The 26,800-nt window shown below is 42.5% G+C and overlaps 1 protein-coding gene across 1 annotated transcript in view; it reads right to left on the bottom strand.

Annotated features, from left to right (window-relative positions):
• The window catches only part of SRGAP1 (SLIT-ROBO Rho GTPase activating protein 1), a 413,075-nt gene that overhangs the window by 41,070 nt on the left and 345,205 nt on the right, over positions 1-26,800 (bottom strand). Inside the window, exon 16 of the mRNA XM_069229120.1 lies at positions 11,237-11,342. Coding sequence (XP_069085221.1) covers positions 11,237-11,342 — 106 coding nt within the window. The remainder of the gene's footprint in view (positions 1-11,236; positions 11,343-26,800) is intronic.

Genomic DNA, 26,800 nt, shown 5'->3' with positions numbered 1-26,800 from the left:
CATATACCCTGTGCCAAGGCATTAGTGATTTGTGGAATTTTGTAAACCAGCTCGGCCTGCAACATAAGAAAATCGGATTTTAATAGTCTATTGACTAGTCAATATCTTCCAAGGAGTTACAATGATAGTGGCTCCCCATCACAAGATAAGACTGTTTATTCTAAACTGGAGTCACCTAGTAGTAGTGTTCACGGCAGCTTACTTTGTGGAAGCACTAACCCTTTTGCCAGAGAAGAAGGGAGGCTCATCAACCTCCCCGCACACACTGAGCCAGAAGGAAATTCACTTGCCACAAATACTGCACAGATTTATATTTCTTTTATACTACTTTACAAATGGTCGATGGAAATATTATAGTCGTAGACTGATATTTCAAACAGGCTTTGAATACCCTAAGTGGAGGAACAAGACAGAGAAAAAGTGGAAGTGTGTGTCACAGTTTTAGGACGAGCAAAGAGGAAGATCTAAATCTGGAAAACAAGCATTCCGGAGGGCACCAATTCGGGTAGAATTAAGACCTTGAGCATGTTAATAAGGAGAGACAGGTCATGTCAATAAGGAGAGGCGAGTTAGGCTCAAGAGAAATGCAGGGTCGAGGAACTGATTACTTTAGACAAACCACATAGGACATTAAATGGGAAAAATTTTAAATACGCAGCCACTTACTGGTTGCAGGAATGTTGAAATATACAGGGAGTGCAGAATTATTAGGCAAATGAGTATTTTGACCACATCATCCTCTTTATGCATGTTGTCTTACTCCAAGCTGTATAGGCTCGAAAGCCTACTACCAATTAAGCATATTAGGTGATGTGCATCTCTGTAATGAGAAGGGGTGTGGCCTAATGACATCAACACCCCATATCAGGTGTGCATAATTATTAGGCAACTTCCTTTCCTTTGGCAAAATGGGTCAAAAGAAGGACTTGACAGGCTCAGAAAAGTCAAAAATAGTGAGATATCTTGCAGAGGGATGCAGCACTCTTAAAATTGCAAAGCTTCTGAAGCGTGATCATCGAACAATCAAGCGTTTCATTCAAAATAGTCAACAGGGTCGCAAGAAGCGTGTGGAAAAACCAAGGCGCAAAATAACTGCCCATGAACTGAGAAAAGTCAAGTGTGCAGCTGCCACGATGCCACTTGCCACCAGTTTGGCCATATTTCAGAGCTGCAACATCACTGGAGTGCCCAAAAGCACAAGGTGTGCAATACTCAGAGACATGGCCAAGGTAAGAAAGGCTGAAAGACGACCACCACTGAACAAGACACACAAGCTGAAACGTCAAGACTGGGCCAAGAAATATCTCAAGACTGATTTTTCTAAGGTTTTATGGACTGATGAAATTAGAGTGAGTCTCGATGGGCCAGATGGATGGGCCCGTGGCTGGATTGGTAAAGGGCAGAGAGCTCCAGTCCGACTCAGACGCCAGCAAGGTGGAGGTGGAGTACTGGTTTGGGCTGGTATCATCAAAGATGAGCTTGTGGGGCCTTTTCGGGTTGAGGATGGAGTCAAGCTCAACTCCCAGTCCTACTGCCAGTTCCTGGAAGACACCTTCTTCAAGCAGTGGTACAGGAAGAAGTCTGCATCCTTCAAGAAAAACATGATTTTCATGCAGGACAATGCTCCATCACACGAGTCCAAGTACTCCACAGCGTGGCTGGCAAGAAAGGGTATAAAAGAAGGAAATCTAATGACAGGGCCTCCTTGTTCACCTGATCTGAACCCCATTGAGAACCTGTGGTCCATCATCAAATGTGAGATTTACAAGGAGGGAAAACAGTACACCTCTCTGAACAGTGTCTGGGAGGCTGTGGTTGCTGCTGCACGCAATGTTGATGGTGAACAGATCAAAACACTGACAGAATCCATGGATGGCAGGCTTTTGAGTGTCCTTGCAAAGAAAGGTGGCTATATTGGTCACTGATTTGTTTTTGTTTTGTTTTTGAATGTCAGAAATGTATATTTGTGAATGTTGAGATGTTATATTGGTTTCACTGGTAATAATAAATAATTGAAATGGGTATATATTTTTTTTTGTTAAGTTGCCTAATAATTATGCACAGTAATAGTCACCTGCACACACAGATATCCCCCTAACATAGCTAAAACTAAAAACAAACTGAAAACTACTTCCAAAAATCTTCAGCTTTGATATTAATGAGTTTTTTGGGTTCATTGAGAACATGGTTGTTGTTCAATAATAAAATTAATCCTCAAAAATACAACTTGCCTAATAATTCTGCACTCCCTGTAAATGTAGCGATGTAAAAAAGTGAATAATGAAGTATTGACTGGAATGGAGAAAGACAACAGACAATGCGTGCAACAGTACATCTGTAGCTGAGAATGGTATGAATGACTAGATTGTCTTTTTAGTCTGCAGTTGGATACAACAAGGACAAGTGACTGGTGTTATGAATTCTTGGAAGCAGAGGGACAATCCAAATTCGATACAGAGGTTCCAAGCAAGAGGAGAGTAAGTAATATGAGTTGCAGGAAAAATACTGTCTATCTTGGGTGTATCTGAAAACAAGGAGACAGGAAACAGAAAAACCTCTGTCTTAAAAGAGCTTGCACAATAAATCTGGGCATTTTATGAGCTTAGTAAAATATCAGTGCATGCTCACAATATTAAGATGCACCAAACCTCTCTCTGGGCGTTGGGTTTTGTGTTATAAATAGATCTTTTTCGACTTTTGAGTCTTTGATTTTGCTGGAGGCAATTTTGAAGTTGTTTGGATGGACAGAAATATAGCTGTGTTTCTTCTGCATGGAAGTGCTGGCTAAATTCGTGATCTCTGTTAATGGTCAGGAGTGGCCACAGTTATAAGTGAAATTATATTTACTACAAAGAAAATTATATTGTGTTTTTTCTGGTGCTCTAAATCTTCACAACGACCCTCTGCTACATTGTTTTTGTTCAATAAGTTTTTATTAGATTTTCTGACAAGTGATACAGAAAGGAAGGATACAAACAATTAGGATTGGAGGGGAACGTATCATGAGACATAGGTATACTTATGTTGCTTATACAATAACATAACCATTAGTTTACAGGCAGTAGTAACATAGGGATGTATGTGTGCAACGGATAGAGGCGATAACTGGAGGGACCCTTTGAGATAAGCAAAGGATATCACCGAGGTGATCAATAACACATATGGAATCATTATTATTATCATCAGATTGCTTGTCATCGAGATCAAAGGGTGAGTGGCATCTATGTTTTAGGCCAACAAGATAATAGTCTGTGTAGGGGATAAGAGAAGGGGAAAGAGAGAGGGTGGTGGGAGGTGACAGGGAAAGTGTGAGTCATGTTGTACCATTGGGAGGTAAGAGAACAGAAGTTCAGTTGCAATTATTTGGAGACAAAAGAAGGCAGGAGAGATAATAATAGGACGAAGAATTCTAGTGGATGATTTCCCACTAAATAGGAGACCTGCAGCATAGGAGGTCAAGCTGGGAAGATGTGGGGCCCCTTTTGTTGTCAGATACGTTTATATATGTGCTTTTTAAATAGGTTACCCAGGCCCCCCACATATGGAAGGTGACACTATTAGTAGATTTCCAGTTGAGTAGGATTACTTTAATTGCAATAGTGAGTAACAAGTCAAGTAGGTGGATGTCCTGTTCGGAAAGCTCTAATGGTATGACAATGGTGTGGAGGTATTACACATTTTCTGGAGTTGTGAGGCAATATCCCTTCAATAGGAGTGTTGGTGGGGGCAAGAGAAGAACATGTGGTCTTCTCATCTGGGGAGGAGGCACAAGACCAGCAGGAGTTCGAATTTGTTAGTTTGAGGCGAGACAGCTTTGTGGGGGTCCAATATAGTAGGTGTGCTGCAAAGATCTTGGTTTGCGTAAGAGAAGGAATTAGCTTGTATTTCAATAGGTTTGAGCCTATTTGCAACCAAGATTCCTCAGTGGGTGGGAGGGGAGGTTTACTGAAGTAAAATAAGAAGCCCATTTCTCTTTCAGTGGTGGGTGTCGTGGTGTTTTTGATGACGTAAATAACACAAATAATGTTGATACTGTGTGGCCCTGCAAAAGAAACATATGTAGTTTGTGTAGAATGGGAGAGTGGTGATGCTGACCAAATTTTTATATCTTGAACTTGAGACTTGAAAAGTCAAAGTCAATGTTCAGGAGTCCATGTTTGTGTGTTAAGGCGGCAAACATAAGCGGTTCAGCTTGATCATACAGCTCGCAATAGTAGAGATTCCCTTTGCTGCCCATATTGGACCAATTGTTGGAGGGTTGGGAATCCATAGCTTCTTATTGTTCCAAATGGAAATAAGAAGGGAGGAACGCATTCTGGCATTTAATACAGAGGCTAGGGATAGTATGGCCTGTATGATGTTTTTCAGGATCTTTTGGGACTGAGTGTAGGGATGGTATGACATTGTCAGAATGGCAATTAGTGAGTGGGGGGGGGGAGATTGAGGCATCTATAGGCACCTGTTCATGTTTTCTTGTGTCATCCGAAATAAACCAGCTGCCCCCCTCAGTGACCAAGTAAGCTGTTTGTTAAATGGACCAGTCGGGAAGTTGCAGCCTCCAGCTTTGACAGGAGACCTCAGCTTTTTGAGGCTGACTTTGTTTTTTTTGCTTTCCCAGAGAAAGGAGGATACTGCTTTATCTATTTTTAGGAAAATTTTGGTTGACAATCGGAGAGGGAGCATACTGGTTAAGAAGATTACTGGGTGTGAGATCATAATCTTGATGGTTTTGAGACTATCCCACCAAGAGATATGTTTGGGAGACCACGTGTTAAGTAGGTCATTAATCTTATTTAGGCTTTTAGTTTAGTTAATGAAGACAGATTCAGCAAGGTCCCTGGAAAACCAGAATCCAAGGTATTTGATATTGTTTTCCATTGGAAGTTTGATGACCTGCTTACCGAAGGGTGACCTTTTATGTTCAGAGGGATAAATCTACATCTTATCCCTGTTGAGTGTATAGCCCGATAAGTATGAAAATTCTTAAATAATATCTAGAATAGTTTTTATTGCAAGGTCTGGAGAGGTGGTAAATATCAGGATATCATCCGCGTAAGCTGGCGTTTTGTACGGGATATCATTAAACGAAATACCTTGGATGCTCTTTGATTTTTTTATCATTAGAAGAGGATCAATGTAGAAACAAGTAGAAACAAGAGAGGGGATAGGGGGCAACCTTGACGTATCCCTTGTTGGAGGGAAAATGACTGAGATAGAGCTCCAATTATCCTAATTTTAGCTGTGGGCTCTGAGTACAGGGCCATGGTCGTCATGACAAATTCATCTCCCTGGTTACGTCTTGAGAGGACGGCTTTGAGGTAAGGCCATAATACTTTATCAAAAGCCTTTTCTGCCTTGAGAGCAATGGTGGCCGCAGGGAGGAAAAGTGAGTTTGAAGCTTTCTATATAATATGGGAGAAAAGGCAAATGTTGTCACTAGCTAAGTCGCCTTTGATGAAGCCAGATTGTGTTGAGGAAACCAACTTTGGGATCGGGGGAAGCAAGATGATTGGCGAGGATTTTAGCACATATTTTTGCTTCCACATTAATAAGGGAGATGGGTCTAAAGTTTTTAATATCGGAGTGGTCTTTTCCCTCTTTAGGTATGACTACAATGGTTGCTTCTGAAGCTGTCCTCAATACTGAACCCGAGGAGGCAAAATGGGAGAGAGTAGATTCTAAAGTGTCCATAATTGAAGAGGCGAAGGCTTTAAAGAAATCAATCGCAAAGCCAGTGGGGCCTGGGTCTTTGCCCTAAGGAATGCTTTTAATTGATTGCAAGATCTCACATTTAGAGATTGGGTTGGAAAATGCTATACAATCTTGTTCCTCAATCTGTTTAAGTGGGAGAGACTTGAGAAAATTAAGACATTCATTAAAAGGGGTATTGGTAGTTGGAGTATATAACTTTGAGTAGGAGGATTAGAAAACTTTAAGGATTGCATCTGTATTTTGATTTGATTGTCTTTAATTTACTGAATAAGAGTGGAATTGCATTTAAATTTAAGGTAAGCCGTGAGGGACTTCCTGGCTTTATTCAAGTAGATGAGCTTTTAGCCCTTTTGGGCGTGGACACATAGGTAAGCATGTTTGCTGAATATTGACTTGTATTCTTATTTAAGCCATTTTATTGTTGTTAAGATGTCCCTGTCATTAGTTCCTCGAAATTGGTTTTCTTTGTCTTTGATTTCTTTCATCAGACGGTCTAGTGATGATTTGATAGTCTGTTTTTGGGTGACTTCTGGGTTATGAATTGGCCCCTATGGAAACATTTCAGGGAGTCCCAGATAGTAATGGGGGAGGTTACAGAGTGTTTATTGTTGAGAATAAACTGTGAGATTTCTTTGTGGATATGGGAGATATCTTTGGAGTCTTTCAAAATTCATGTGCCAGATTTTGTTTTTCAGAGGGGTGGGGACAGAAAGTCAGTGCGTACAGCAAAGAGCATTAAGTGTTTTTAGGGATTTACGAGTTCTATACCTAAAGGCAGATTATCTGTCCAGGAGAGGGTCCATAGGTAAGTTGAAGTCATCGCCAAGGATGGCCCATGCATCCTGGGATAAAAGACTATTTTAGCAGATAATTTGCCCCCGAATTTCGTATTGTCAGAGGTGGGAGCATAAACATTCACTGAATAGATTACTGAGGAGGCATTCTGTGGTCATGTAATTAGCCAGCGGCCCTCATTGCCTGGTTCGGATGAGATCATGGAAAAGCCTGATGTTTTTGAAATTAGAGTGATGACTCCATTCCTTTTACAAATCACAGAGGAGCATGTGATGTCAGCCACCCATCCCATGCGGAAGGAGAGGGCTTCTTTGTAGCCAGTTTTGGTCTCTTGTGAAAACGCAAGATCCCCCTCAGAGAGTGACAGTAGGCATAGAATTGTTTTTGTTTCACGGGGTGGTTGAGACCTTTGGCATTGAGGGACATCACTTTGATTATTGAAGAGTTCTGATCAGCCATTAGACGTGAGATTGTGAATGGTGTGGAAGGAAAGATAGAGTATAGTGGTCAATAAAATGTTGGAAACTTCACAAGAATCGGGGTGGGAGTAGAAAGTGAAGGTAAAAGTGAAAAATGGGGGAGTTCTACAGTCCATATGGGGGTTCATGATCCTTAAATGAGGAAGGTGTCTGGGAGGACGAGGTGTGGGATACAGGAGAGTGTGTGTGTCTCTAGCAAAAAAGCAACAACCAATACAGAAGGATAAAGTAAGGCCCAAGGGCATACGCCAGGTGCACCATCAAACAATTAAAACAGTAACATTAGTTAGAATGAAAATATGATCCTGGTTACTATAAGACATTTCCACCAGTTCTCAAAGGAACATTGATTAGACAATTCTAAGACAAATAACTAACATTACTTATTGAAGCAAAAAAGCAAGAGGCTAACCATTATAGACCACATGCATTATCATCAAATCTTAGAAGAGATGGCATTTTAAACAGTTGGTATGAAAAAGATAATTATTAGAAGACCAAAAGCAGAAAGGCCAAACTTGTGAACAAACTTCTTGTATGAACGTAGGGCTCTCGTGACATTTGTGCATTGTCACGTAGTGACACATTAGACTAAGTGGCAATAGCAGTGAACAGTAACAGAATCGGCCATGTCCAGACTGAAAGTCCTTCATCTGAGATTTATAGGTATTGTCTAGAAAGACTTGCAGTTCGTTCGGTTCTGAAAAAATGTGAGTTTTACTGCTAACTTTAGCAGGCCCAATAAAGGAACATTGTATTGATCTGTTATTCAAGGTCATTTTTTTTTTTTAGAGTCAAGAATCCTTTCCTTTTTAGAACAGTATCTCTGGCATAATCCTGGGAGATGTTGATCCTAGTGCCCTGCCAAATTATTGATCTGTATTTCCTCAAGAAGGATAGGATAAGTTTGGTGTGTTGATAGCGTAACAGGTGAAAGAACAGAGCTCGTGGGGAGGCTGTGTTCTTGTGTTTAAAGGAGGGTACTCTGTGAGCACGTTCAGTCTCAGAGCCTTTAGGGAATAATATGCTGAGGGTCACTGGAATCCATGTTTCAAGAAATGTGATCAGAGATGAAGCTTTGTCTTCTGTTCTCTCCAGAGGCCAAAGATTCAGAGGTTCCCTCTCCTCTTGTGGTCTTCCAGTTCAGTAAGCTCTCATTTCAAGGCAGAGACGGAGTTATCATTCTTGAGGAGAGGTTTAGATTGTGCAGATAATTGATCTTCTGCCATGCTAATTCGACTTTCACCATTGCAGACTCTCAAATGAAGGTCTTTAAAAGCCTTCCTGATTGCCGCCACTTCTGTTCGGAGCAGGTCAGTGTTGGTTTTTGTGCTTTGAGCAATGTTGTGGATCATTTAGCTTTTTAACGATAATGTCTAGCATGGATTGTTGATCCTGTTTTCTCTTGACAGTTGAGTCAAGGGACAAAGCATCATGTTTGGACCTTTTTATGCTAGTTTTTGAGTCTTTTTCTTTGGTTGGTTTGAGCTATTTCTGGTCAGTCATGTTGATGTTAATTTTGAAGATCGTATGAAAGGTCTGTAGAACTGCAGCATCAAGGGTGGGCAGGGGCGCTTGAGATACTGCTAAGCTATGAAGTCTGGAAATCAAAAATTGCTTATGAGGTAAATTAAGCCCAAGGGTAATGTGGGTTATAATACTGAGCTTTGATGGGATCAGCACCAGTTGAGATGTGTCTGTAAAGTATATCACTATTACAGATTCTTTGTTGCTGTGCGTGATCCATCTATGAAGGTTGCAGGAGAAATTCGGACTCTAGAGTGTATATGTGTGGTAGCTGCGCTGGGAGGATTAACAACAGGTTGGGCCAGCCTATGAGTACACATAGATCATGAAACAGTGCCTTGAAGTGTGCTAGCGATAGACGCCACTTAGTGTGAAACAATGGAAGGACAAAGTGAAGAAACTTTTAGAGCCCAAACTGGAGAGGATCGGGGTGATCCACTTGTATTGTGTTGCTTGTTTCATACAGGGTACTACCAGAAGGTTTTTATGATCATGAGAGCATGCTTCCAACAGTGTATAGGGTTCAAAGTGGCCAGTGACCAACTGAACAGATGTGAATGAGAGCCGCCGTATATAACTGAGTGAGAGCGCTTGCACTGTGTGGATGGCATTAGCCGTGGTAGCGAAGAAGAAGCAAGTTTCCAGGCATATCCGGGGTAATGCAGTAGGTGCGGTAGCAAGGCTGCTAATCCAGAAGATGTAACATTTGGGTGGAGGGGGATCAGTCGTCCATAAATGGAAGGCACCCAATCGCTGTGCGCAGCCCCCCTGTTGTGCTGGTGATCAGGTGCACTTTGAAAGTCAAAGGTGTGCTGTATTTTAGGGACTTGGCATTTGGATGGGTCAGAATTGCGACGCGCGGGCTCGCTGACTGGCAGTCTTACCGTGTTCAGGTAGGAATTACATGCTGCTGTGTGAGAATAGTTGTAGCTGGGTAGCCTGTTGTTGTACTACCGGACAGGATCACTCTGTGAGCCAAATCGTTGTGTCGGAGGCTGTGCACTTGGTCTGGAGAAAGAAATTTGGCAGTCAAGGAGGCACCATCTTGCCTTCCGCTGAGGGATTCAGAAAGCCTGTTAGCGAACGGTTCTTTCTTGTTGTAAAGGCAGCGGGGGTCCCAGTATTGGTGCACTTATGCCACTAAAACCATGTTGCAGGAGCACACAGGATCGGGATCATTCTGAAAATGGTGTGACAGGCTTGCCGGAGCTTAACAGGGAGCTGTCATTTTGCACAGGCACTAACCAGGCCCTCCCAATCTTCCTCCACTTCTTACTTTAATCATTCATGAATGGGATTTGTAATGTACTGCATGAATCTTGCGGTTACTTCAGAGTGCAGGAAGGTAAAATAAACACTATATATCAGATGAGCAACATGATGTAAGGGGAGAACACTTCCAGTCAGAAAGGGTGGGTAACCATCATTCATTTCTGATGTCAGAGCCCCAAGATGCCCAAAAGATAAATTAATAAGGGAGTTCATTTTTTTTAGTTTTCAGGGGAGTCCTAAAATGTGTTATTTGGGTTCAGCTCTCAAAGAGTGGTTGAGGGCATTCCATCGTCTTGGGCTCTCTACTCCCAGTGACCTGCCTTCATTTTTTAACTACAAGAAGATGCTTTTTTAAATCAAGTTTGCTGCTGATAATTGAGGTTCTTATTGGAAAGTATCATAGGAATAATTTATGGAAGCAGTTTGAGACTTTGCACCAGAAGGATTTGTCGACAGTGCAGAGGAGCTTGAGTATGATCCTGGTTTCAAGTAGAAACCTGTAGAGAGCCTCCAGAGAGGGTATGATGAAGTGAGGTTTTATGTAGTGCAAGCACATTGTGGCTGCCTCATTTTGTAGCTTGGTAATAGGGTGTTACAATAGGCTAGATGGAACATAATGAGGGCTTTAGTAAGTTCCACACAATGGTTGGCAAATGCTGTTGGTAGGATTATAAGCAGTAGGTCGAGTTTGAGAATGATCCCTTTGTCTATTGCACTGACATGTGGAGAAAAGAACAGATTGCTTTACAAAGTCCTAATGTACATCCAATTATGGCTTAGATTTGACCAACAAGCAAGCAGTAGTTGAGTTACAGTTCAGCTCAGGAAATGGAACACAATTAATTTTTTCGACACTGCTATTGGAGAGAACAGCATTGCTAACAGACATGACTACATCTCAAACCTTTGTGACAAAAGTATTTTCATACTGTTCTCTTCACAACACACTTACAAATGCATTTCATTCGCACACGAGCATACGGTATGCCTTTACAAGAGAAAGTCTCATTAGCAACATCATACACTACATAGCTGTATATAGTGCAGGTCAGTCTGGGAAGGCGGGGATCCCTTCACTTTCAAAACTCTAAGCTCAGTGTCCTTGGGGATCTAAGCAATACTGCACAGTCTTGCCAGGTCCTTCATTATGGTTATTGATTGACTGTCTTGTCATGAAACCAAATGCTCATGGTTAGCCATCGCATTGGTGATGGTGTTAGCCAACCACTGTAATGTTTTCCTTGGCTAACACCTTCACCACACAACTGGCCATTATTTTGGGTTTCAGTTTGTATGTTCATAGAATGTAGGGGTCAAAGGAGAACCGCACATCCTGTTTTGTTGACACCACACTGCCAGCTTTGTTCCAAAACAACACAGCAATGAACACATCAACAACATGCAGACAACAGAAAACACTACTGATGTAACATTTTCCTAGAGCTACTTACTGGTTGAGAAAGGCGAAGAGATATCTCATCACTATCAGGACAGACCTGGGAACAGTCAGAAGGAGTTTGCGTATGTGCAGCGCCCTCTCATAGAGATTATCTATTCCTGCAGGAAAAAGACTGCATTAAGATCCTTTTATTTCTGGTGTTAGTTGGTAGAGCAAACAACTAAAACATTTTTATGAACCACCAGCGTGCAAATTTACATCTAGTGCATGTAAAACACGCTTTGCATTCTTGTTCTGCTTGCTTTGGACAAATTGCCTCAATTTCAATACCAGCGGCCATTTTATAGGACGCATTAACCTGATCTTAGGAAATCACAATTACACTATCAGCTCCATGTTGAGAGGCGTTTCACGCTCGGTTATATCTAATTTTACTACTTTTATTAGTAATCTAGAAAAATAAATGGCCGAGGCATGTCTGGAATCAGTTTCCTGAGCTGCATCACACAAAGATGCTGGTAAGACGAGCTATACCCGTGTGTGAGAACTGCCAGCGGCAAGCAATATCAAGTGGGGTAATTATGTTATTTATCTACTGGTGTACTATGTACTTTACATAGCAGATATGGAAACATTTTAGAAGCATTTCGCTGCAGTAGTGATGGTACTGGAGAACAAAGCAATGCCACTGAGTCATGTAATAAATAGTGTAAACAACATAGTATTGTTAATCACAGTAACAAGTATAAAGCAGTTACCACAAAGTCAATCAAGAGATTGGTTTTGTTATTCTATTCATTTTTATCAGATTAGTACAGGTGAAAGACTAGCTCAGCCCCGCCAGGACTCCAACTTCCTACTGGCAGATGCTGGGGGTGCATACAATGTGGTTAAATGGAGAAGGCTTGGGGCCTGATTTAGAGTTTGGCAGATGGGTTACTCCATCGCAAACTTGACGGATATCCCGTCCGCCATATCACCATCTCCATGGGCTATTATGGGATCATAGTACGGCAGACGGGCTATCGTCACATTTGTGACAGAGTAACCCCCTCCGCCAAACTTTCAATCGGGCCCTTAAATCTAATTCAGATGCATGTACCATTAACCACAACATGCCAACGTAGCCAGCTGAAGGCGCTGTCCTGAATGTGAAACCAGGCAAGCATCAGATGTGTGATCAAATACCTCGGTCTAGGCCACCCTGTAAGAACTGACAAATCTAGACTCATTAAAATGTACTGTTACCATCTCTACAAATAAGAGAAGTATGTATGTATGGTCCCACAGTGTCCTCGGGTGACTCACATCCCCAAGTGCACCACAACAGTATCAACTCACACGCTTGCATAGCACACATGTAAGTGGTAATCTATGAGATGAGGGTGGACAGATGTAGTACCAAACGTGTGGAATTCAAGTAAAGTTTTGCATTGTGGTACCCCTTCTTGTATTAGAAATGAAACGTGCCTCAGGAAAAAATAGTCAAATAACTTGAAAATATTATCTACAGCATGGTCCACCGTGCCTAGGATCACAAGGTGTAGTGGCATTTACATATAGAATATAAAGTGGCATGAGAATGTTTGAGCCAAGACTTCTTAACCAGTTTCATGCTCAGTAAACCTGTTCAAACATATCGTGGTAAAATCTCTATGTAAATATACCTCTTGTGTGTGGTTATGTAGCTAAATATTTACATATTTTCCATTCACTGCAGGGAAACCAAATAAACCCACCACCACAAAATAGCTAATCTCCCTAAACCTCACCAACCCACCACCAGATCCGATTCCTCTTCCAAAATATACCAAACCTCCACTCCCTCACTCATCCTAAACCTCTTTACTACTATGAACTCCCAAATAACCCTTTCCAAACTCTTTCCCCCTCTATCCAACCTTTATTCCATTCATCCAACTAACAGACTGTCTGACTCCTCCCAAACCTCTTTTACTACTAGGAATTCCTAAATAATCCTTTCTAAACTCTTTCCTCCTCTATCTGTCCTTTATCCTATTAATTCAAGTAACAGACTCGCATGTCTACCACTCCCATCACTCCAAATAACAAATTATATTTTCCACTACTAAATCATCAATAATCCACCTTTGGGTTCTAGAGTACTATGCTATTTGCTGAAAAATGTTTCAATGTGTTGTCGGGGTAGTAAGCTCTATATAACTACAATTACAATTAACCATAAAGGGTATTATTTTTATGGTTCAGGGGTGTGATCTAGCCAATGTGTTTCAACCTACGTACGGTTAACACTGAGATGAACTTTGAGGCCACATGGAGAGTGGGGTCCATGTATTTTATTTTAATTTGTGCACGTAAAGATTAGCCACTTCAGAAAGCACTGGTCCAACAAGACCATAGGCTGTTTATAGAAAGAGTTTCATGACAAATTAGACAAGCTTGTGCCTGGTATGGAAAAGCTTGGATTCCAAAAAAGCCAAGTTGTATTACTAATTTCTGAGTCGACAGGGGAAGCCACTCCACATCAATCTCTGAACTTTACCTCCTGTCTTAACCCACTTTAATCTGGGTGCACTACAAGGTAGAACTCAAAGCTGATACGGCCTGCAGCCCCAGAGGACCCTGGAGGACATATGGAGGATCATGCCATGGATGTGTATTTTTCCTGAAAACCAATTAAGCTAGACAGAGTTGGATTGATATTTGCTCTGAGCCCATAGATAACATTTGCAGCTCGTTTCTGAAATTCACTGAAGCCCAGCAATGGCATAGGATTGGGCAAAAAGTGTCAGCAAGTCAATGAATGATAAAGTTATGGCCACCAAAGAGCGATACTCGATGCAGGGCCTGAGATTCAAGACAGGCAGCAGTGTTTTATGTAAGTTAGAGATACTTCTTAAATTTGATACTTTCCGCCCGACAGAACTCCTTGACAAATCGCATCCAAAGGCATACATCCAGACGTTTGCATAAAAGTTTCAATAATTTAGTAATTAATGTTATACAGGCGTGGCAGGTGTGTTAAAATGATGCCTCCTAGCCCACTGTGGCCAATGGATCCAATTAAACTTCAGGGATGCTAACAAAGCAGTCGAAATATATTAATTCAAACAGGAATAGATTGTTTAGTCTGCGTTGAGGAGCACAATGGGTCTCCAAAACAGGAATGTGAAGTTCTAGCCAGGTTCTAGATTAAGGCTAGCTTGACCCCAAGATGATAAATCAGCCCCAATGTCAAAACTTCAGTAAACAGGTCCAGAAAAGTTCACGCAAGCATATCTGCACATAATTAGTACATTTCATGATGGAGATAATCTGGTCCTAAATATTTATAAAATGTCTATTAAAGTGGGTGTCCAACAAATCTTCTGAGGACCAGACTTGTGCTAGATATTCATGATAACAAATAACTGCATTATTTATATATTTCTTCACATTGTTAAAGTAAACATTTATTATAGAGACCTGCATTTAAAACTCAAAAATCCAGTAATCATGCACCCGTACTACCAACTTAACCATGCTGTATTTTATCATTGACAAGTGTTTTGCTATTACGTCATCTTCAAGAGCCAAACTCACACATGTTCTGTTTTCTCTCCACTTTGGGAAAAAAAAGGATTACATATTCGGTCTTTTACGGACATAGTGACACCGCCATCTCCTTCACAGCTAAACATGAAGTGGCCAGCTGACGGCGAGTTTAAGAGCTGTATCATTTCTATGTGATAAGGTATGCTGGCATTGATTGCACAATTCTGTGGTAGAACAAAGGCAACATATTGGCATAAAATGAAACATTTAAAGTACCCATTCTCAATCAAAATTTACATTTACAACTCTTAAACTGTCAAAACACTGGTGTTAGGGCTCCTCACTTTTTCCACTTGTATCGCACACGGTCCCTCCTCTTTCACTGTATATAAATACCTTCTTGTCCCACTTCGATCTTGATGTTCAGTTTTAAAATAAAGTTCTTAAAAATAACCATGCCATAATCTAATAGAAACCCTAACTTATGAACACATTTTTAACACCTGGTTTAAAACCTGCATTAACCTGTCAAGGCTAATTTGCTTCAGGTTGCTCCATAGAAAAGACTTTAAATTCCACCATTTTTATTCCTGGAACATGGCTGTGGTTTATGGGTGTTTGACTGTCATGAATATAAAACATTAGCATTCTAGTTGTTCATGAGAACTCGGTGCTAAAATAAGTATATATTCACTCAGCATGTCGGATTGCTTTCTCACCAGGGACAGAGAGGGATGGCAGGATTCCAGCTCCTCATCGTCTTAACTATTGAATGAGGCGCACACACAGACACTCAATGAGATCATATCATTCTTCAAAAACCAGGCACAGACATGTCAATCCTATCACTCTGTTTTTCTCAAATATAGATAATAAAATCCTGACCTAAGTGAAAACAGGTCAGCCAGCAACCCTGATGAAAGATTTGGTCCTTCTGGAACAATCAGGGTTTGTTCTGGGAAGGTTCACACCCACAAATCCGCGTACAATCTTTGGCGGCCTGCACCAATTCAATTAAACCTGAGTTAGAGGTGACTAAAGTCTTTCTGCTAAAAAAGGCCTTTGACTCCTTACCATGGTATTTTTTGCTAACTGCCTTACCTAGGCTAGAAATCGGGTCATGCGTGTTGAAGCTGGTAGCCTTATTACATTATAACCCCTTTGCAAGATGCGGGTTAACCGCAGACACTATTCAGATTGGCAAAGCTACCAGTGAGGGGTGTCCCCCTCTTACCCATGCTCTTCAGTCTGGCAGCAGAGCCACTGGTGTGACGGTTAAGAGAGAAACATATTAAAAGAAGCTTATATTGGGATGTATTTCGATCTTTATGCATGCAGGTGACATTTAACAGGTGTTCAGCTTCCGAGTGAGAATCTCACCTCATTTATTCATGGTGTGGGTTGGTTTGGTGGATACCTAGGAGTCTCCATTAATTTGGATGATTCTGAGATCTTTCCCCTGTCTGTGAATATACATAAACTTAGTCTGGACTTCCCAATACCCTGGTGCAGTGATACTGTTAAGTATGTTGAGGATATGCTGCACAGAGGCAAGGAACCCGTCTTTAGGTTAAATTACAGCTCAGCAAAGAACAAAACAACTTGCAACTTAAATACCTAGATTACTCTCAAACTCTCCTTAGATTCCTGATTATGGTCACGGTCTCCTTGGCTCCCTGATAATACCTCAATTTCTATACCTGTTTTCCAACAGATTTATTGGATTAAATACATAGTGCTCTCACTCCCTAGAGCCACATGTTATCAGGTTATTATGGGGGGCAAACAACTGCGGATTAGCTGGACACACTATGCTACCATTTGAAAGGGGGATTTGATGTACCTGATTTAGACCTATTCTGCCTGGCAGCAGCAGGTCAAACTGTGATTTTCTGGTGCCACTGGACTACAGTTTTCCCACACCTTATACCTGAGGGCAAGCAAACAGATGGGTTTTCATTGCCTGCCACGCTCCCTTGCAGTCCGCACACTGAGCTACTTACCGTAACAACTGGTTTCTGGCATTCAAGAATATGTGAAATGAAGTAGGACTTGCACTAATCGGCTCCCTGCTGATTCCCCTTGACTAATAAGCAAGTGGGGATGGAATCCCTGCACAGGGTAATGCTCACCCGAATGGGAGATTATTATAAGGGAAGGGAAGTTTCTTGCACTCAACCAATATAAATCTGATTGGACCACCACCACACTAGCAATATTTACAGATTTCTGACTGCAGTATGGACTGCGCAAAGTGAGTATAGACTTTCCCTACGAGCCACTCGAGTTTAAGCCCACATTTCAAGAAATAGGCTCTGCAGATTTCAGACGATGGGTGACCAAACTATACTCTTTGATGAGAGAGATTAGAAAAGAGAAAACTGATCACAGCAGACTGACCTGCGAAACAGCTATCAGTGTACAAATAAACAAAGAAATGTGGATATTCTGTTGCACACAAACCAAACTGATCTCTCTAAGTTACCAACACAAATTAATGCACTTCATACACTCGCTAAACAACACAAAATAGACCCTTCGCTATGTTACAACCGCCTCAGATGTAAAACTGCCCATGCAAGCTTTTTCCACCTAGCCTGGCTGTGTCCTAAGATATTTGACTCCTGGCAGCAAATGAATTGTTACCAGGTAGCGATGGCTCCTACAATTGCCCTACTGGGCTTTGTAAAATGAATACCCCAACACTACCATGGTCCTGCTGCCGCTGAAGCGCAGAGTGGCCATTTTGCGGTGCAAAGACCCGATTCCTGACACAAGCACATGGAGTAAAGATATGTCCACCTGCAATTAAAGAATTGAGATATGTGCATCTGCAACCTATTACCAGATCTGAAGTCATATGGTGGCCACTGACGGCCTACCAAGCAGATTGGGAGAAAAAGATGGAAGGCCTAATGAGCACCCTCGTAAATACAGAACGATATCTCGCAAACTGCAAATTATGTAAGATCTTCTTAGGCTTGGGCCCTTTTTGAAACACCAAATCTACATGCAATGGGTTACTATCCAACAGTGCTAATGCCACCTAAATCCAAGTGTGTGACACTCAATAGAAAAGCACAGACAGCATATCATACTGTATACTGAGAAGATGTGATCAAAAGAATTGAAGTGAACTTAGTGCAACAGTAAGAAGTTAGAGATGTTAGTTTAAATTAACCAGACTATATGTAATATTATGTTTGATAATGTAATCAAAAAAGACGTATCTCGCATAGATGAGGAAGCTATTTGTAGAAAAGGTGGCCTCATTTTAGCTTCTGGAGAACTAACTGTAATTCCCATGAAAAAAATCATGAAAGGATCAACATTTTTTACATGATAAAACCACCTTAGAACTCACAATTCCTAAAATTAGAATGGTGCTACCAATAAATAATCTATAGTGCTGCTAAAAATAGTTATTGTATGTTTATAAGCCTGCAAAGCCAGGCATTCAGTACAATGCATCTCAATAGGACTAAAATGATGACGCCTTATTGCCAAAACAAACTCCACAAGATGTATATGTTGTAACCTTCCACCAAAATAGTACCATTAAAAACACACCATGCAACCAACAATTTTGCCAATTTCATCCCACATTTTAAGGGTCTGATTTACAATAGGAATATTATCAGGGGGAGGGAAGTTAATGACTGGAGTGAAGTCAGAGGGCTGAGAAGATGTCGAGGGCCCTAATTCATCTTAGGATAATATATTTAAATAAAATATACAGTTTAAGAGTGAAGCACCTCACATCAGGAAGTGTCTCAAAGTGTCACAAGGCGAAATGTTAGGGCACTGTACTGCAAAGACCATAAATTAATTGGCAAGCCACACAAATTGTGAGGAGCTCGACGACATCTGTAAAACCAACACGTGCAGAGTGGATGCGTGAACAGCAGCCTAAAACATCTGATTTCAGATTTGAAGTAAAGTAAGCGTTTTTATGTACATGCAGCTAATCTGCCTAAATTACCATTTACACAGGACTATAATATGAGTCCTGGGAATTCATTGTACAAGACAATGTAATCTGGTTCTTCCATCCGCATCAACTGAAATGGACCCCAAGACTCAGAATCCCGCAATGCGTTTGTGTTGTTAATAGGAAGCTTAGACAGCAGAACTAATACTAATGCACCTTAGGGCGGGGTCATCTGGTGGTCATCCTTCATTTCGGAAAGAAAGGGGGGGCACTTCTCTTAAAGAGTCAGAGTTTAAAAAAACATACAAACTGAAAACAGCTGCCATGGTGCCAAAGACAAAGAAAAACATAAACCCAAAGTGAGGAATGTATAATACATGAGGATGCTGCCTATGTGTTTTACATACAACAGCAAACCAGAAGACAAATCCAGTTAATGAAGTGGTCTGTCTAAAGATGTGGAAACTTTAACGGTTAACAAAGGTCCCTGTGGTGCGGCGGGGTATTGTACTAACATGCCGGGGGCTTTGCTGTTAAATACAACTCTGTGGCACTTGGGGCTTGCATCCTACGCACGCCAAGGGCATCTTTCAGGTTCAACACAATAGGAAAATCTGTTGTAATTAAATATTAAACATTGTCAATTTGTGCTGACTTCAGTGCCGGAGATGTGCAATCCTCACAGCAGAGACGTAGAAAAACAGAGCAGGTGAGGACAGACAAGCTGAACCACTGTGTGCGCTACATGCATGCCTATGCGAACTGAAGCCCGATTTAAACCTTATTTGTGGATGTGTGAGCCTCTTGGCATCAGAGCAGTACATTCTAAAATTAGGCGCTCAAAACCAAAGAAGGTATGTACATTTTTATGGGATCCTTTCCGAGGTTAAACCCTGTAAACAAGCAGTGGCAAAGCCAACAGTTCTGGCCTTTGAGAACTATTAGCTTTTGCTCAATGGATTTTAGTCCTGCTGTACAGCATGCCCAACTAAGTACAGCATAGCTAAATCAAAAAAAGAGTCTACGACATGCCTGCCCATGTCATTTGGAAGGGTTGTACATCACAACGTGATTGCCTAGAAAAGAGATGCTATTGCTTTTTTTTTCATTTTTATTTGCCGTTTGGTATTGGATCAGCAAATAAAAAGAAAAAGATTTGGGAAAATATGTTTTAAGCGCGGGGAGCAACACAGAGGATAAACGTCAGAGGGAGCAATGTGGGGAGAGGAAAGCAGAAGCAATGCTGAAAAAGAAGGAGGATCTTGGTGGGTGAAGCGACAGGGAGGGTGCGAGGTGGAAGCAACACAGAGGGTAAAACTAGAGAGAAGAAACAATATGCGAGATAAAAAGTAATTGGGGTAGAAACGCACAAACTAGAAAGCAACAGAGGAGACACGAGAGCCAGCACAACATGTAGGGGTGGTGTGGAGATGCACAAGAGTAACGTTGAGCAAAGTGGAGTGCAGGAAGAGAGAAGTACATGAGGAAGACAGCTGGAAAACACATGTACTTTTGTGGAGTGCTTAACCAAAAAGAAAAAAGTAGTGCTTGAAAAGCAAGCAGTGGAAGCATAGAAGCCAGCCAATCAAAATATTGCTTTTCAGGTTATGCTTTATGAGTGGGGCAAACACAAGATGGACAATCTGGGACAATAATATGAAGCACGCAAATGACAGCGAGAGACAGCCAACCAATGATAAGCAATGAGTGGGCTCCAAGCCCCCTGTATGTTCTTGGTAAGCCCACAATGTCTTTCACAACCAGTTCGAGGTGCTGTCTGGTTGGCTCGACCTAATGAACCTAGTAGTATACCTTACACATTTAAACTTTGAATTTGTGTAGACTTACGTTGTTTTTTAAAACATGGTTAATAGCTGTACTCTATATGGTTTTCAGTCTTACTTAGGTATTTCCCTCAACAGGCATGTCTCAAGTTTTTCTTGAGATGAATGAGGTTTGGGCTCAGTAGAGTTCCTGTGAAAGGGAACTCCTGATTTTTGCTACACATTTGGAGAAGAACTGAAAAAGTGCTTGCTAATGAATGTTGGTTATTTAAGGAGGAATGTGAACATGTGTGTGCATTGATGGATATAGTGTGCTTTTTCGTAACCAATTAGAATGGAGACTTGTGGAGTAAGGCCTTTTTGGTGAAACATGCACTCTTGGAGCTGGACCAGGTTTCAATAGGAAACAAATAGAAAACAAGACTCGGGTGATATGGTTGTTGTGATGAACACTTGAGATTAGTGATCCTTCTGCACACTTCTTTTAGGGGGATGACTATGTTTGTTCTGTGCGCTTTCAGTCATGTATTCCTATAGATCTCCTATATGTATTTATTTATCCTTTTTCTACAGGAAAATGAAACAGTGTTGCCAAGACGGGTGAATTAGGTCTACATGGGATCACCAGTATCATGGTAGGTATTCAGGACCCTGTGCACTTAAGGATATATAGGGAATGTAAAATGCATTTTAGTGAACCATTTGGAATATTTGTCTCCCTCATTGCAGAAATGCTAAAAAGGGAACACCAAAGGTCACACAGTATCCACTAAATAAGCAAACTTTAATTTCATGCCCAAAGGGGTGTTCAATCTACCTGCTAAGATTATCAGCTCGGCCATTCTCTGCTTTCACTATAAGGATTACCAACAGGATAATGTCAAGAGAAGATGTCACCTGAAATAAACTGGCAGCAGTAGAAGGCCACGGTAGAACTACACAGTGCCTCGCAAGCTCAAGCGCTTGTTAGGGCGAAACACCACAAGCCCTGGCCCATTCACTTTGCCTCGCCGCCACTGTGCAGAAGGAAAGCAAGCGAGCTACTCTTTACCTGATCATGTAAGCTAACAATGCATTGGTGCTGAAGACGATCTAGCTGCGTGGGAAACCATAGATGAATGAGAAAGATAGCCTAAGTCAGTGGATGCTTATTTCTGAGACCAGGCCCTGTCTGCGTAGCAGACTAGCTTTCTCAGAGCAACTCAGGTGCATCTTTTACTACCCTGGAAAAGGAAGAAAAGAGGAAACCCCTGGTATTTGGATGTTCCTAGGAAGAAAGGAGAAAAATAAGTTTCTGTGACGTACAAGGTTTGCACTACGATTCGGACAGAAGAACAGGCCTCACCTGCAGGCACAAGAGAATCAGGCTGAATTGACATTTTACATTGTGAAAACGAGCACTCCATGGAGCCACTAAGCTTCTGTCATCGGACCCTCCTTTCCTCAATTGTTAGTTAGAATAAGGCCTGGCACCAGCTCTGAATATCTCTATGTCCTGGATACAGTGACAGGATATAAACTCTGAGTCCCAAATCCCAAGGGTATGGGCTCGCTCCAGCGGATGCCTCTCTGCTAGATAGGCATATGTAACCCCTGCACTCTGAGTTCTACGTCACCTACTGATATAACTGAGTAACAATTACACCTTTATGGTAGTAAAAATTTTAAAAGTATTAAGACGCTTCTGTGAAGGCCAAAGGCATGTCTATTTAAAGAACAAAACATTCTGGTCTATTGATCACACTCGCCTCTCTCTGGTTCAAGGCTTCTAGAAACAACTCTACTGTGGCTCTCTAGAACTCTTTCGAACAGGATCCTGTCTTCCAGGTTGAGTTCCGAATTGTGGTGTTCTGTCAGAATGCATCATGAGGGCATTTGTTTTTCTAGTTGGGAGTTAGGGACACTTTCTATGGCACTTCCAGGGAACTGTAGTATGCCTTACTGGGACCAAACTATGCTACCGACCGAAAGCAGAGTTCTGAGTTTGCCCAGCTGCCTGTTAGCAGGCCAACATTGGGCTAGATTTTATGTGTATTAAACATATGTTCACCCTTTGTACCTTATCTCGTCTCTCTTGTGTATTCCTGCAACATCTCACAGGCTCCACCTGCAAATGTAGGGTGACTTGTGCTGCTTGGACCTGTAGACAGGTATGCGTGCAGGAAGAACCACATAGAAGTTGGTGGGTGTCACCTTCTCCGATTCACTGCTCCCACTACCCTGAATCATAAATGGCTCTCTGTACCTGAGATACACTTGTTACACTTCAGTTTCGGGAGCGGAAACTCTTTTGGTTTCAATTATTCCACGAGGTTCCTCCCACATGTGTTAGGTTCAGCATAGATGTTCCACCTCTCAGCTTTTCAGCACTTTCTACTCTTGAATCTCTGCACTTAAGCTGTCTTGTTTTTCTCTCAAGTTCCTTTTACCATCCTCAATCGGCCATGAGACTGCTCCTCCTGGACATTAAAACCCAGAGTTCATTCCAGAGCATAGTCCAAATAAATTATATTTCTCTGGTTATAGCCCTGCTCAAATTAAGGAAAGTTGACCCTCAGAGGCCCATCGGGGAAATCCACTTGACTTAAATGTAAAGATGATTTAAGTGAACCCCCTCACAGTAAATAGGGGTCAGACAGCCCCCCATGTGTCATAATCAAATGCAAAAGATGTGGAGAAATTAAAATATTAATTTGGCAAAAGGAAAATACACCCATTCCTCACACGTTTCTCTTGCAGCCTTGAAGGTCCAGTTCACGCCAGAGAGACACATTTGTTAGAAACCTTTATGGCATGTACGTAAGGATAATCCCACACAGAGAGGTAAACTGTCCCAATGTTAGAGAGATCCATTGAAGAGCTTCAGACAAGCCTCTTGGGAACAGTCATTGCAGTGTCTCATTCCATCGTCTCCTCCTACAGACTCCCACCTACTCTGGGCACACCCTAACCTGTGCAGTGGAAAGAGAAGCTGTGTAATCTCGGAAGATCTCAAGACTGGACCGAGAGGAAAGGAAATAAGTGCCCAGCACCATATGCTATAGAAAATATCCCATGACTCTGTGTAGATCCTATTAATGCCTACAACTGCACTTGACAAACCTGGAAAACAGAGACAAACATTATGCTGAAAGAAAAGAGAGAGGTAGTGAGTCACTCTGTAATGGGCCATCAGTAACGACTTCTGTCACTCATGTGACTGGTACTAGATGTCAAAGATGTCATGTAACTCTCAAAGTACCTCCTCCTTTGTCTGAGAAAGGCTCACACTGTGGGTACAGTTCCTCTTTCAGGGAGGCCTGGCTGCCAATGCAGTGCTGGCAATTGTGTATCTGACTGCATTTTTAAAAGGAATAGCAGAACATAACTGCGAGATTGGCTTGTTAAGTACAATCTCAGCTGCCTATTTTACAGAATAACTGTGAAAAAATATGAAAATATGTTTGCCATTAAGGGAGAGGGTTTACAGGATGAGAGTGGCATTAAATAGTTTGAAGATCATTAGTTTAGAAAGAAACTGGTGAGAGACTTTGGGTTGAAGCAGTCTCGGGGCTAGACATGACTAACAGAACTGAGATAGGGGAAGTGGGTGCCCACAATTGGCTTGGAATGACCATCCACAGTGGAGTTCGGGGCAGTTCAATGATCCTGAAACTGCTGGAGCACAGTCGTTTCAGAACTTGAATGCTTTATGTACTGGCAGATGTTAGTGAACATGATTCCACATACTGTGGAACGAGTGGTGAGAAGTAGACTGGTTAGACCTGCAGCTTCAAATATTAAAAGGTGCAGTTTATATAGGGGGTCTAGTTGATTGACAACCAGCCTGCTTGATGTCAGTGGTGAGGCATGGGGGCATGTCACGAGAAGTTAGATAGTGGTATTTTGGCAAATTTGACTACCTTTTATTTTGTGTCACTAGAATTATGCAGAAAGGGGGGCACATTATGGGATCAGTCAACCTTTCCAAAGCAGCCTCCACTTCATTTTAGTAACCTTTGAACCATTTTAACTAGAAACAAAATTTTGTTTTTATTAAAATCTGCATTTTATGCAACCAGATGATAGATTATATGGCAAACGTGTCAAATCTATAATTATGCAAAATACGTTGTGGCCGCACAATCACATAATTCCAGAGGCCCTGTACTTAATTTAGGGAGGGGGAGTATTATGGGAGACCCTTAATGGGGTTACCTGGCAACTGTGGTGGGGATGTGTAGGAGGCTGGACTGGCTTGTAGTGAGTACCAAGGGGTACTTGCACCTTGCACCAGGCCCAGTTATCCCTTATTAGTGTATAGGGTGTCTAGCAGCTTAGGCTGATAGATAATGGTAGCTTAGCAGAGCAGCTTAGGCTGAACTAGGAGACGTGTGAAGCTACTACAGTACCACTTAGTGTCATATGCACAATATCATAAGAAAACACAATACACAGTTATACTAAAAATAAAGGTACTTTATTTTTATGACAATATGCCAAAGTATCTTAGAGTGTACCCTCAGTGAGAGGATAGGAAATATACACAAGATATATATACACAATAGCAAAAATATGCAGTATAGTCTTAGAAAACAGTGCAAACAATGTATAGTTACAATAGGATGCAATGGGGAAACATAGGGATAGGGGCAACACAAACCATATACTCCAGAAGTGGAATGCGAACCACGAATGGACCCCAAACCTATGTGACCTTGTAGAGGGTCGCTGGGACTATTAGAAAATAGTGAGAGTTAGCAAAATAACCCTCCCCAAGACCCTGAAAAGTGAGTGCAAAGTGCACTAAAGTTCCCCTAAGGGCAAAATAGTCATGTTAGAGGGAAAATGCAAGGAAAACACAAATCAGCAATGCAACAACAATGGATTCCTGACTGAGGGTACCTGTGGAACAAGGGGACCAAGTCCAAAAGTCACAAGCAACTCGAAGATGGGCAGATGCCCAAGAAATGCCAGCGGTTGGTGCAAAGAAGCTCTTACTAGGCTGAAGAACTGTGAATACTGCAGGAACGACAAGGGCTAGAGACTTCCCCTTTGGAGGATGGATCCCCCACGCCTTGGAGAGTCGTGCAGAAGTGTTTTCCCGCCGGATGGACGCCAACAAGCCTTGCTACACGCAAATCGTGCGTTTGGCGTTTTTGGACGCTGCTGGGGCCCAGGAGGGACCAGGAGGTCGCAAATTGGACCTGCAGAGAGAGGGGACGTCGAGCAAGACAAAGAGCCCTCACTGAAGCAGGTAGCACCCGGAGAAGTGCCAGAAACAGGCACTACGAGGATGCGTGAAACGGTGCTCGCCGAAGTTGCACAAAGGAGTCCCACGTCGCCGGAGACCAACTTAGAAAGTCGTGCAATGCAGGTTAGAGTGCCGTGGACCCAGGCTTGGCTGTGCACAAAGGATTTCCGCCGGAAGTGCACAGGGGCCGGAGTAGCTTGCAAAGTCGCGGTTCCCAGCAATGCAGCCCAGCGAGGTGAGGCAAGGACTTACCTCCACCAAACTTGGGCTGAAGAGTCACTGGACTGTGGGGGTCACTTGGACGGTGTCGCTGGATTCGAGGGACCTCGCTCGTCGTGCTGAGAGGAGACCCAAGGGACCGGTAATGCAGCTTTTTGGTGCCTGCGGTTGCAGGGGGAAGATTCCGTCGACCCACGGGAGATTTCTTCGGAGCTTCTGGTGCAGAGAGGAGGCAGACTACCCCCACAGCATGCACAAGCAGGAAAACAGTCGAGAAGGCGGCAGGATCAGCGTTACAGAGTTGCAGTAGTCGTCTTTGCTACTATGTTGCAGGTTTGCAGGCTTCCAGCGCGGTCAGCGGTCGATTCCTTATCAGAAGGTGAAGAGGGAGATGCAGAGGAACTCGGCTGAGCTCATGCATTCGTTATCTAAAGTTTCCCCAGAGACAGAGACCCTAAATAGCCAGAAAAGAGGGTTTGGCTACCTAGGAGAGAGGAAAGGCTACTAACACCTGAAGGAGCCTATCAGCAGGAGTCTCTGACGTCACCTGGTGGCACTGGCCACTCAGAGCAGTCCAGTGTGCCAGCAGCACCTCTGTTTCCAAGATGGCAGAGGTCTGGAGCACACTGGAGGAGCTCTGGACACCTCCCAGGGGAGGTGCAGGTCAGGGGAGTGGTCACTCCCCTTTCCTTTGTCCAGTTTCGCGCCAGAGCAGGGGCTAAGGGGTCCCTGAACCGGTGTAGACTGGCTTATGCAGAATTGGGCACATCTGTGCCCAACAAAGCATTTCCAGAGGCTGGGGGAGGCTACTCCTCCCCTGCCTTCACACCATTTTCCAAAGGGAGAGGGTGTCACACCCTCTCTCAGAGGAAGTTCTTTGTTCTGCCATCCTGGGCCAGGCCTGGCTGGACCCCAGGAGGGCAGCTGCCTGTC

Source organism: Pleurodeles waltl, chromosome 4_1 (assembly GCF_031143425.1).
Source record: "Pleurodeles waltl isolate 20211129_DDA chromosome 4_1, aPleWal1.hap1.20221129, whole genome shotgun sequence".
Taxonomy (NCBI): Eukaryota; Metazoa; Chordata; class Amphibia; order Caudata; family Salamandridae; genus Pleurodeles; species Pleurodeles waltl.
The sequence above is the reverse complement of the archived record's forward strand: the minus strand, read 5'-3'. Positions and strand labels throughout refer to the sequence as shown.